The following is a 13,182-nucleotide window of genomic DNA, read 5'->3' as shown; positions in this document are numbered from 1 at the left end:
TCAAGGAACATTCCACAGCACAAGATAATGGGCCTGGTCTGTGTCTATCTGAATTAGGGGAGGATAAAAATAAGCTGATTATTAAAGCATATTTACAGATGCAGATGTTCTCTTCTAACACAATTTAAATGAACTTTGTGTATGCTGTTTGTTTGTCATCCTAAAATAATAATAATCCCCTGAGCTTAGGTAGTCAATTATGAGAGTGCTTTTACAAAAAAAAAAAAAAAAAAAAAGAATCAGATAAATAAAAGTAACAACTGTAGTTGAACATTTTTCCATGTTTTTTTTTTTTTTTTTTTTTTTTTATTTTGGCCCCCCTGGGTCAGATGCAAAACAAAAAAAAAGGTACAACCACATGAAAATACATGAAATACATGAAAAACACGAAAGCTACACCAGTGGTCCATAAAATGAGTGTAGAGGGGGCATCTATGAAAATGCAATGCCAAATAAAATAAAAACAAAAACAAAAATGAGGTCTTTCTCAGAAGGAAGACTAAACTCAGCATATTCCATCTTCCAATGTGGTTTCCATAAGGAAGAGAAAAAGGGAGAAAAAAAAAAAAAAAAAAACCCCTCAATTATAGGCTTTGCTTCACTCAGAGTGAGTAGGAGCACTTGGTTTTGTTCCTGGTTGATCGGCATATTTGCTTGTGACATTATATATGAGAAAAACCAAATCAAACATTAAAGTGTCTACAGTCATTATAGACAACAGCCAGCCTTTGATCTGTAAATTGGCACTTATTGGGAAAAAAAAAAAGGGGGGGGGGCTCATTTTCTCATAATACAACTTCAACAACTTTTAAAAACAAATAGACAAACACTTAAAAAAAAAAAAAGGAAGATGAAAATCTCCCTTCCTAACATAAAAAAATAAAAGGGGGGAATAAAAAAAATAATAATAATATAGCAGCACAGCACATTGGTGTCTGGAGGTTTCCTGTATATCTGAGCTTCACCTTTCTCTCAGATGTCTGTCTACAAGCACAAAAAGGAGGCTAACAGAGGACTTAAGGTCTTCATGGAATAAATCACCTTTATTCAAACAGTGAATGGAGTCATTGACAGAGCCCGTGTGTTCACGAAATGTTCAATGACTAACTGAATGAATGAATGGTGAACGGAGCTGGAAATACAAATGCTAGAGACTTTCTCAGAATTTGCTGTAGAGCCTTGAAAATGCACCTCTGTCAATTCCTCAAAACCCCCATGGCATGGCATGACATTTCAGGTCAAAAGGGGAGGAAACAAAAAGGGGGTGGAAATATGATTGTGCAACCAATTCCTGTTTTCCTGAGAGGCCAAGTACAGAAATTGTGCTGCCTCCCTGAAAGAAGCTAAACTTTCCAGTGCAAGGACAGGACATGTAAAACACCAATTAATGAACTAACGTAAAATGGGTTTCAGCTTTAAAATCTGCTTTGGTTGTTCATTCAGAGAGAGATCCTGAGGTTTCTACTGAAAACACTGCTCAGATTTGCTTTTGGCAGAAAACAAGTGTTTTTACAGTAACACAGTGGACTGAAATTTGTAAATGAGGTCCTTGATAAATAAATTAAGGATAGAGAACCCTGCACAACATGGCTGCAATTTCTGCCCTGAATAACTTGAATGAATGATAAATTAATTTGCCACTTAAGTCCCAGCAACAGTCCCAGCAACACTTAAGTCCCATACATATTCACAGTCTGCCATCACTATCACTGTGTGACTTTGTGAAGAAAAAAATAAGTCTGCATAAGTACAAATTATTCAGTTGCTGGGGGTCCCGTGTACGCAAACAGCAAAAGAGTTTTTTCTGATGCTTCGAAATTAAATGGCTTATGTGGGGTCCAGCTTTAGATGAATGGAAGCAGCTTGTGTCCTTTGATGCTCGTGCTTTTCGTAAACATTTTGTTATATTGACAGATTCTAGGGACTTTCAGACGTCAACAAGTCTTTTTCCAGCCACAACAGCCTTTTTATCGAATCAAAACTGAACAGGGCCTTTGAGGTGCTTCAAGTGCTACATGAGAGTCCTTCCGACAAAGTAATTGGGCAGAGAGGTCAGAGGTCAACACACTGCCTAGTTGAAGATTCTGATAAAGTTCATCAGGGATGACCAGAGGCTGGAGAAGGTGGTAAAGATCAGGCACAGTCGCCCACGATCACAAGTGGAGCGAGGAGCTGGCGCAGTTCAGAAGCACACACCGGCCCTCGGTGCTGGCTGCCTGCGGTCTTCCTGCGGCAGGCCAGCTTGGACCTGGAGGGAGGGGACAGCAGCATGGAGCCAGAGCTGCTGGAGAGGAGATGGGGGGAGGAAAGCTCCTTGTCTAGCTGCTGCTGCTCCTCGCTCTCTTCCCTCTCAGCCAGCTGCCGGTTCATGGCTACGGCCTGCCCTGCAAAGAACGTCAGGTCCTGAGCACTACCGCCCCTAGAGAAAGGACATTGATGGCCAGGACAGCATGAATATTAATGAACTGGTATTTACAGTCAAAACTATTGCAGCTGGATAATGGGATTCAGAAACATTATTAAAGGCCCCGATATTCTTCCAGCAGAATCAAAAAACGAACTTGTGTGACAAAATCCAAACAAAATCAGACAGAGTTCAAATTCTGCCAAAGCAGAGTTCGTTCGGGGATTGTTTTGGAAGTGTGAAATTCCTGGGGAGGGGGGTTATATAGAAATAAAATAATTCACTCCGGCTAAACCCATTCAAACTGCCATTGGTCTGTAGCCATTATGTATAGCTAAGTGTGCTTCTAATCAAAAGTGACATGCACACACCTTTAAGTTTAATACTATAAAGCTGCTTTCTTTATAGTACTTTATACAATAGATTCCTTTATAAATAAACCTGACTTGGCCAAATTGAAGAGCTCGTTTTCTCAACACAGTCATTTTTGTTGTGTTTATATTTTGTTATTGAGAGGAAAGTGCGTAGCACGCATTTACATATGTGGGCGACATTGGGATGTTCGCTAACAGTATACCACTCATTTCAAACTTAGAGCACAGTGAAAAAAGAACTTTGCTGTAGGTATATCAGAGCCTTTAGTCTGCACTTTACCCACCTCTGATGTAGTATGGACGCAGACACAGCGTTTGGTGCACACTAAAATGAAGGACAACAGAAATGGGTCACTAAACACGATTTACAAGTCAAAGAAGCAAATATGTGTTAACTAGGTTAAATAACGTCACCAGAGTCCTAGAGATGGGAGGGAATGGACATACCCCTTTAACCCATGGGTGCTGCAGCACTTGAGCGGCACTGAGGCGGTCTTTGGCATCCCGTACCAACAGCTTGGTGATGAGGTCTTTGGCTGCAGGGGATATGTGTGCCCAGTCCTTCTCAGGAAACTCATATTTGCCTTCCTGAATACTCTCAAACAGCATGCTCTGTGGACGCATTGTGATGAATGGTATTAAAAATCCAATCTGAAGTAGTATCAGGGAATTTTTTTTCCTACTGGCCTGGTCAGCCCAGTGGTTCAGATTTTTACTTTCCCTGCCACAAAAATAACTATTTATTGATTGATTTCATTGCGCTCTTCCCTTAAAAAAAAAAAAAAAAAAAAAAAAAAAAAATATATTTATTTTATATTATATATATATATATATATATATATATATATATATATATATATATATATATATATATATATATATATTTATTTTGTAACGATACCACTGCAAAAACTACTAGCCAAACTAATGTAAAGTTAAAACATTAAAGAAATAAAAAGTGATTTACCCCAGGCCAATCCCTGGCTTTGAAACAAGATGGCTAGACCAGGTCCTACTGGGTCTTTCATACTACAATTCTTCGGAAAGTTTTGAACTTTCAGTACTTTCGATACTGAATGATTTCCCAGAAAACTAGATGTGTGGTGTACCTGGCAGGCTTGGCAGGGCTCTCCCCAATCCCAACCGCAGTCTGTTCCACAGCGACCCACAAAGGGCGGGTATCCACTCAGCATGATGTAGAGGATGACGCCGAGGCTCCACAGGTCACAGCGCTTATCGTAGATGCTAGCTTCTTCATTAAAGGCTTCCACCACCTCAGGGGCCATGTATTCAGCTGAGCCACACTGTAGGAATAAAATAAACTCTTTAGTATGTACTGTAAAAGCCCTCAGACATACAAAGGAATGTCCATAAATCTCCCACATGGTTTTTAAATGCCACAAATACACTATTGGGGTAGAGCAGAGAGGAACAATCCACCCTCAAGTTCTGGTTTCACTTCATGTTTACAACATATACACTCATTACTACATCCCATCAGAGTGTCCCTAGTTTGGACAACAAGTTCTGATGTACGGTAACGAATCACAAGATGAGCAACCTAGAGCTATCATTTGTCAGAACTGTCAGCACTCCCTCATCTAGGCCTCTCCTGTTTGCTTTCACCTGCGGAGGCATTATCAAGTTCATTGTTCTGAGTTAAGCTGGGGTGGCCTGATCCAATTCAGACCTGGGAGCGTCAGGGGACAACTGTTCCAGCAGGGACCACAGGCAGCTGTCTGCACTGCGTCATGTGGAAACTAGGCCAAAAGGTTGCTGCTCGAGGGGAAAAAAAGAAAAAGGATTTAAGCTGCTCTACACCGGCTGGGGATAAACAAGCCCCAACCCTGCTTGAGTGTTACATAACACACACATACAAATGGACACCCTGAATGGTGCACTAATAATTAATGCAACAGACAAAAACACTGAGGAGGTTAGCAGTTTAGCAGGACAAGCAGACCGGTTTATTTTTATGGAAGTGCAGCGGTCTGGTAAAAAATTGTTACACAACTACTGCATGAGTCACTGATGCAAACGGAGGAAGCTGCAGACATTATGCCGATGTTTCTGTGCAGACCTAGGGGGAGGAGACTACGTGTCCTCAAATATCCTAAATATCAGGCTGGACTGCCTTCCCTCTGACCCTGACAAATCTAAGCCCAAGCCTTGGTAACCTCGCAAGCACACTCCATGTTCCCTCAAACCATCAGAGCTCTGTAAATCTGTCAGGGGAATCACTTTCAAGGAAACGAGATAGCTGGCAAAAATAGAGTGTGCTGTGATAAAATGCGACTGTGTGCTTTTTCCGTAAGAGGATTGGCCAGTTGATCTTATGACACAATGCCTTTGTAATCAGAAGTAGGAGCTATTGGTTAAACAATTGAAGCTAATAAAAGATCACCTGATAGTGGAAGTGCAATTGGACCCCTTTCACTAGGGACACAGTGGTGCACTGTGATTCAACAAACCGAGAGTCCAGCAGTGATCCCCAATTGTCAGTTTATTGCCCAGCTGATTCTGCTTTCAGCATGACTGAACTCTTACATAATGCTCCTCTGTGCAAGAGGAATCTTAGGAGTGTCACACAAAGCAGTCTGTTGCTTATGAGCAGCCCCACCCACTTCCTCCTGTCATTAAAAAGGAAAAACAAGTGTTTCCAGACAACATGTAGGCTACAGAGGTAGGATTAGCAAGTGATACACAAAGACGATAAGTCATCTTGTTTATATCAGTGACCTCAACCACTGTTAGTTAGCGCTGACATTGCATCAGTCTCAATAACAGTATGTTCTTAGATGGTTTGTGAAGGGAATGTTATCATGGCAAAAGAGGACTTAAGCTCTGGCAAAACCAGGGACTTTCCCTGGTTTCTATTCTAGCAAGTAAAACCACAGTTGTGGGTGAAAAGTGTAACAAAAAGAGTTAAGGGGAAAATCAACCACAGAGTATTTAAAAGGGACAGTTCACACAAAAATGAAAACTGTCAAATACTTGTAGCCATAAGACTTTTGTTCAAGCATGTTTGAGGTCCTGCAGACCAGATTTTATGTATGAACAAAACACTACATTAAATCGATTCATCATATGAAGTTATAATGATTCTTCAAAAGACTTGGATTAGACTGCTTGATTCATAAGGATTGCTTTTAAGATGTCTTTGAGAAGCGTCAAATTTTAGTGGAATAGCTTTCAATGGAGGGACAGAAAGCTCAGGTTTCATTAAAAACATCTCCATTTGTGTTTTGAAGATGAACGAAAGTTAAGGTTTTAGAACAACATGAGTTGGTAAATGACGACAATTTTCATTTTTGTTGAACTAGGCTTTTCGCCTGGTATGCCTCAGAGGGAAAAGTCATTTCAAATGAGTTATTGTATACAAAAGTAAAAAGCCATGTAGAACTATGTCATGGATCTGTTCTTGAACATCCTGGTGCAGTTATGATCGAATAAAAAAAGTAAACGGAAAGGGTACACCATCCAAGTTCTGTCCCACCCTGTTTCAGTTGTAGACATCAGGAAGAATAGACTGTACAAAACCACAAGCCTGTAGTAACCCAGTCTGAGTGCTATAAAAGTGTCTGAAAACCCCAGGGTATGGTGGGAAGAGGGAGATATGGGTGAAAAGACTTCCATGAGGAATTTTGTTTATGCTCTCTGTACATGAAGGTATTCACATTAAAAGACCTTTGCCTGTTCCCTTCAGACTTTGAGAGTTAATAAAACTACTTTAGGTCTACGGTTCCTTGATCTGTAATCTTGACATAATTGTGTGACCTATGGTAACGCTTCATCAAAACAAATGTTGAAACTTCACAAAACTCAGTTACTGGAGGCGATCACTTGAAGGTTTATTGGCTGTAGCTTTAAAGCAATAACCTTTATCTCTGCTGTTCTTATTTTGATAGAGGACAACAGTACAGTGAAGCAGCAATAAAAATGACATTTAAACACTGGCTAGTTTTAGTGACTTGATTTAAGTACACCAAGAATTAAATGTAAGTGAAATAAGTTTAATTTGTGGGTGTTTGCAAGTTCTCAAAAGTCCTCACAACCTTTAAAGTGTTAGTTCAAATGAAAAATCTGTCATTTATTATATCATTCCACATCCGTAAAACCTTCGTTCATCTTTGGAACAAACTCAGATATTTTTGATGAAGTGTAAGAAGTTTCTGTTTCTCCATAGATATCCAACGCAACTACCACTCCAAGGTCCAGAAAGGTAGGAAAAAGACATCATTAAAGGACTCCATGTGACCCCAGTGGCTTAAACTAAATTTTTTGAAGGGACACGAGTGCTTCGTTTGTGCTCTTGATTTTTGTAAGTAAAGTGGTAAATTATTTTTTTTTTGCGCAAACAAAGCACTCGCGTCACTTCATAAAATTGGGATAAAACCACTGGAGTCACATGGAGTACTTAAATGATGTCTTTTTCCTACCTTTCTGGACATTGGAGTGGTAATTGTGCAGGATCTCTATGGAGGGACAGAAACCTCTCGGATTTCATCAAAAACATCTTAATTTGTGTTCCGAAGATGAACAAAGATTCTCCTCTTAAAATGGGTTTCTGACTACTTTTTCCTACCCCTGTCTTACAATCACCCGTCCTATAACTCTTTTAGTCATGTTTTAACAATTTCAAACACTTTAATAGCATTACAGAATCAAGAAGCTAATATCCTCCTGGGTTAAACTCACCGGAGTCAAAAGTTCAGGGGTGGAGATGGGAGAGCTGTCACTATTCAGTTTGATCCCACTACCCAAATCAAAATCACAGATCTTCACTGGAGAAATCTACAGAAAAGAAAAAGAAAAAGCAAGTTAAGAAGAGTGTTGCATTGAGTATTCCTAAACCGGGTCAATTCATGTCCTGTTCAACAGCTCAAAAAAAAAAAAAAAAAAAAAAAACACAGCACAAAATGTTACTGTACCCAACAGATTCGTCAAAAATCTGGTCAGATGTCTCATGTCTCCTCATGTACAGAGAGAGACTCACCCTGTCACTATGCTCACAGAGGATGTTCTCTGGCTTTAGGTCTCGATGCGCCATCCCTAGAACAAGTAGAAGACATAATGAATAATCATCTATGTTGGTAATGTATAGACTGCATGAAGACATTGTATGCATCATTAATAAAGATCCCAACCTTTGTTATGGAGGAAGTCCAGAGCACTGGCGATGTCCTGCACCACTATGCTGGCTTCCTGCTCATTGAAGTGTTGTCTTCGGTGTATGTGAGTCAATATAGAACCTGAGAAAATAAATAAATGCATGAAGATTGCTGATATTTTAGATTATCAAAAGTTCAAAGTTTTCATTTTCTCATGATCCTTCAGAAATAATTCTAATATGCTGACTTGGTGCTCAAGAAAAAAAAAAAAAGATAAATATATTTAATAAACCCACACACCACTTACCGCCTCTCAGTTTTTCAAAGACCAAATAAAATTTGTCCTCTTCCTCAAAGTATTCCACCAGTTCCAAAATGTTTCTGTGGTGAGAAATTATATTAACATTAGGCATTGTAACATGTCATCTTAAAAGGATTTTCAAATGAGCTTCACAAGCTTTGTTCCAAAACCTAGTAAGCAGTATTGCGACGTCTATGTAGGCAGCTACTTTCTACAGCAGCATCTTAACAGTCACAAGACTTGACCCACAATTGATTTTTATAGTTTGCCATTACCATGTTGCTAAGCTAACTGCATAATACTCCAAGAATAAAGATACACAACTTCGGGTAATCAATTTCTAATTACATTCAAACTATTTAATTAACACTTTAGTTTACAAACAGTATTAAATGAAGTTTTTCTCCCTTGTCCACCATCTTGGATTCATTTTTACCCACAAAATGAGGTATCAGAAAGGACCAATAGTCTTACACAGAGCTTTCCGTACCTGTGGCCCTGACACTGGTAGAGCATTTCCACCTCCCTGAAGACACGGCTCCGACTGTGGCCCGGCCTCTTCTCAATTATCTGTATAACATTGGAACATCATCTTAATTACCTAATACAAACCCAAGGAAGGACACAGTTCTGCAAATCAAGGTCAGAGCACAATGAGTCTGTTTCGATGGGCTCTTTTGCTACCTGGAGACAGCCCTTTAAGTACACATTTGCTTTTAAGTGGCAAAACTCTCAGACATGTCCACGTCATCTCAGTATTCAGCTTGAGTCGACAGATCTGCGTGTCCCTTTGTGGATCACCCACGCACAGCATGTGTGGGAGATTAGCAAGCACACAGATGACACGCCACTGCTCGTCTACAAAAGAACATCTCAGACCACTGATTCAGCAGGTCACCACATGGTCATCAGGCTTTACAAGCCAGCAGACTAGACAGATGATCAGGTTTCACAACATTCAGGGCACCCAGGGCATATGTAATGTACAGCGTAGTGGCAGGTTCTTAAATCACAAACAAAGGGTTGACTAATGTTGCGATCAAGTCATGTTGTAAAGACTGTACTTACGAGTTGAACGCACATGAATGCCACCACAAAGTCGTACATAGGAGTGGGAAACTCTATCTTCTTTAAGCCCAGAGTTTACTAGTTGGGGGCGTGTCACTGAGAATGGCAGAATACCACAATTCTTAGAGATATTTAGCAGTGACATCGCCAGGCTATTTACAACAAAATAAGCTAATTGCCTGCACAAAATATAATAGCATTGTAATATAACAATATATGTAAAGCAAAACACACCTGATGCACATTCTTTGTTCTTCATTTTGTATATAGTTTATAAAACCATGCTGTATTTTTGTGTAGTTAATTAAAAGACGGTACACCGCCATCTTGTTCTGACGAAAGTGATTTGAATGCACCGGACGTCATAAACATGACTTCCCAACTCGTAAATACGAACTTCCCAGGAGACCTACTATTGACGAACCAAATGAATAAAACCAAATCATGCCACCAATTTTCTGGTTTTGTTTACTGGGTGCAGATCCATCACCAGGCCAACTGGGAATGTTGTGATAAGTGGTGTATAGCAGTTAATTTAAATAGCACTGCTTAAATCTCACAAAATGTCTATTAAATTTTACACTGCCATACAAAAGTATGGGGGGTTGGTAAGGTTTTTTTGTTTTTTGTTTTTTAAAAAAGCACAAATAAAAGTTTTGCATTTATTTGATCAAAAATACAGCAAAAACAATTTAAAATAAATTCTTTTTGAATATATTTTTAAAAATGTTTTTTTTTTTTTTCCTGTGATGCAAAGCTAAATTTTCAGGATCATTACTCCAGTCTTCAGTGTCATATGATCCTTAAGAAAACATCATTGTTGAAAACAGTTCTGCTGAGTAATACGTTAAATGGAAATTCGCAATTTTTCTTTGAATAGAAAGTTAAAAACATAAAATAAAAAAAAAAATTAAAAAAACAACAGTTTTTATTTTTAACAATTATTTTATAAACGTCTTAATGGTCACTTTTTAATCAATTTAGTGCATCCTTGCTGAAAATTTTTTTTGTTGTTTGAAAAGAAATTAATACTTGCTAACCCCAGACTTTTGAATGGTAGTGTATATTTCTGTAGGGCTTGTGCTTACAAGATGTGTTGCCCCCATTTCCAAACATTTCAACCCAATTACACAATTCACATTATATGGGATGCAAATTACAAATAATCTCAACAGGGAAACTACAAACTTTCCCCAACTTCTAGAAGAGCACCAGCTATTTAACAATATTCCATGACATCAGCCATGTGGAGAACCTGCGGTTTTCAATTTTGTTTTTTCTTTTGGTAAGTTACAGAACATTTGCTATGAAATGCCACATGAATGTCCTGCACATGCTTTATTTAGTCCCCTTCCGTTTCCATAATATTACCTTTCCATCTACTAGAGGTCAAACAGATGTAACGAGAGGAACCACACTGCTTTTTCAAAGATTACATGTCCTGCTGCACAATAACAACAATTGAAAAGAGGAAGTTTCTCTGCTGAACAGGCACTATAGTCATTTATTTTTGTTTCACAGCTGCAGCAGCAGGACAGTAGCTGGAAGGCCAAAGTTCCAGAGAGAAGTACACATAACACAACGCATAAACAAAAACGGCTTATAAGAACACAGCTCAAATCAAAGCTAGTGTCCGGTATTTCCTGATGAGGGCTGAAACACTGATACAGAGCCATCTGTCCCAGCATAAACCCCCTCTTATTCTTATGTAACGCTCTACATTGAAGGCAGGACACATAACTAAGAGCCAAAATTTGCTTGCTTACTTTCCTCAATACATACACCTAGTGTCAAACACATCTTGGAGTGTTCATAAATAAAAACACAAATTTAAGAGAAGATACTAACAATGTTCACCTGCAATCCAAAGTTACCTCGATTTAGATGCAACTTTTGTAGCAGAATTCACTCTAAAGATGGTAATTTGACCATTTTAAATATATATAAAATATTGTATTGAAATTATGATATATTTTATATAAGCATTTTGATTTGCTTCCTTCTTTAAGCCTTTTATTTTCTCATCGGTTAGCACATTATCTATGCATTGCTCACTCTACAAAACTACGCTGCAGTAATATTAAACTTTCTTTAAAAAAAAATAAATAAAAAAATAAGTGTCATGATGAGTGACATCACAAGATCAGCTCAGATCATTTAACACACTTCGGCAAATACCACAAGTCTGATTTGGCTATGATCTGGTATTGTGACAGCAAAATCAGAGCAATAATCATGTAAGGAGGGTATTTTGCTTTTGTAACTGGAGTTTAATCTGTACATAGATAAGACTAATTATTTGATAGCCACATGAACAGTGATAATTTGTTTAGCAATGTGCCGTTTTAACATTAACACTAAAAGAGGGTGTTGATACTTGCCTTAACTGCATAGTCTTTATTGGTGATCAGATTGATGCAGGTCTGTACAACGGCATAAGCCCCTTCTCCAAGAACCTCATTTTGCAGTTTGTAAACATCTGTTAAAAAAAAAAAAAATAATAATAATTCACACACACACACACACATATATATATATATATATATATATATATATATATATATATATATCCTCTACAGACAGTGAAGCTTAACTCCAGGCTCGAGAATTTACAAAACAAAAAAAGCTTGCCTTCAAAACGTCCAGAGAAACTGTCAGTGGCTCTGCATCTTTTTTTCTTCTTATTTCTTTTCTTGGCATCAGGGATATCAATGGGCTTGCTGGATGGCATGACTTGTAAAAAAAAAAAAAAGTTAAGATAAACAATGTGTGGCAAGTTCATCCCTCTAATCTACTATGAACTTTGACTAACACAGAATGAGTTCTTGAGGAGATATCTCTTATCTCTACCTCCTTAGTTTACATCAACCATTAGGAATGACAATAACTGTCGATATTAATTAAACAGGAGGCAAAATAGCTGTACCAGGCCTTGACGAGAGGTCTAACTTGAAGGAGGATTCTGAATCTATGAATTCATCAGTCTTGAAAGGATTTTGCCCCTGGGAACAGGAAGACAGGAACACTTCTGTCAAGTGTCACAAATTTAAGTCCGCCATTTCACATTCACTCACGCCATTAAAACACTTTCTGTCAGAATAGCAAGTAACCAACCTTGAAGGAGCGATGGAATCCTGTGACCTCTGTGATTTTGTTTTGCACCATGTTTTCGAATGGTCAGATGATGGAGTCCAGCTTGGTGCCTAAATCAGTGCAGTGGCTCCTTTAAATCAATTATTTATCACCTCTGATCTGATCACCTCAAGGTGGTCATGCAACAGATGACTCCTGCATACACAGGGAGATAAAAACAGCATTAATATGGGTTCAGACACTCTTCCAGTGAGACAGATAATCTGGAGTCTCAGAGATAGAGATAACTACAAGAGAAGAGAAAAGCTCTTGTACAACTTTTTTCTTCATTATTATTTTTTTCATATTGCAAGAGTCAGCAGTCAGAAATTTGACATGCAACAAATGTATTAACTTGATATTAAAATCGAGTAATATCAACTGATAAGTCTTATGTATGTTTACAGTCCGTTCAGTATTAGTTTACAAGGTATCAGTAGCTGTTTTAATCAAGCTGACCGAGTAACCTACCCTCAGAGCTGCATGTGGTTGCATTTAGAAAGTAATGGGCTGGAGTTTATTTGCTCAAAAAGAGTTCTCAGAATCATTTCATAGGCAGAGGAAAGCGTTTCATCTTACCCCGTTACTAGCCGTGAGGCGCCAGCGTTCACGCCGTTGCTCCAACCCACCGTTTAATAAGTTCCTACTATGTGTTTGTCAATTGTAAGCTAATCTTGAGAGCACAACGCATATATAAGGTTTTATCCCGCACTCCGCCCACTCTATATGCAACATCCAATCAAAATGATAGCTTAGAAAGTCAGAATTGAAAACTCAGAACACTATTGGACA

The 13,182-nt window shown here is 38.5% G+C and overlaps 1 protein-coding gene across 1 annotated transcript; it reads right to left on the bottom strand.

Moving 5' to 3' along the window:
• Positions 1–209: 209 nt before the first annotated feature.
• On the bottom strand, positions 210–13,126 carry LOC127499455 (MAP kinase-interacting serine/threonine-protein kinase 2-like). Its single transcript, XM_051869790.1, has 14 exons — positions 12,970–13,126; positions 12,373–12,546; positions 12,185–12,260; positions 11,890–11,991; positions 11,640–11,737; positions 8,681–8,760; positions 8,197–8,270; positions 7,926–8,030; positions 7,775–7,830; positions 7,477–7,572; positions 3,888–4,082; positions 3,226–3,390; positions 3,063–3,103; positions 210–2,419 (listed from the first exon to the last, which is right to left on the bottom strand). The coding sequence occupies exons 2-14, from the start codon at positions 12,421–12,423 to the stop codon at positions 2,134–2,136; spliced, it is 1,425 nt and encodes a 474-aa protein (XP_051725750.1). The 5' UTR covers positions 12,424–12,546; positions 12,970–13,126; the 3' UTR covers positions 210–2,133.
• Between the last annotated feature and the right edge of the window lie 56 nt (positions 13,127–13,182).

The sequence above is a fragment of the Ctenopharyngodon idella genome, chromosome 2 (assembly GCF_019924925.1).
Source record: "Ctenopharyngodon idella isolate HZGC_01 chromosome 2, HZGC01, whole genome shotgun sequence".
Taxonomy (NCBI): Eukaryota; Metazoa; Chordata; class Actinopteri; order Cypriniformes; family Xenocyprididae; genus Ctenopharyngodon; species Ctenopharyngodon idella.
The sequence above is the reverse complement of the archived record's forward strand: the minus strand, read 5'-3'. Positions and strand labels throughout refer to the sequence as shown.

Excerpts from the sequence above, each read along its gene's own strand:
- LOC127499455 (XM_051869790.1), bottom strand. The coding sequence starts at position 12,423 with ATGGTGCAAAACAAAATCACAGAGGTCACAGGATTCCATCGCTCCTTC. Across the intron at positions 8,031-8,196 it reads CTTTGAAAAACTGAGAGGCG|GTTCTATATTGACTCACATA; the intron begins GTAAGTGGTGTG and ends TTATTTTCTCAG. Across the intron at positions 7,831-7,925 it reads GGACTTCCTCCATAACAAAG|GGATGGCGCATCGAGACCTA; the intron begins GTTGGGATCTTT and ends TACTTGTTCTAG.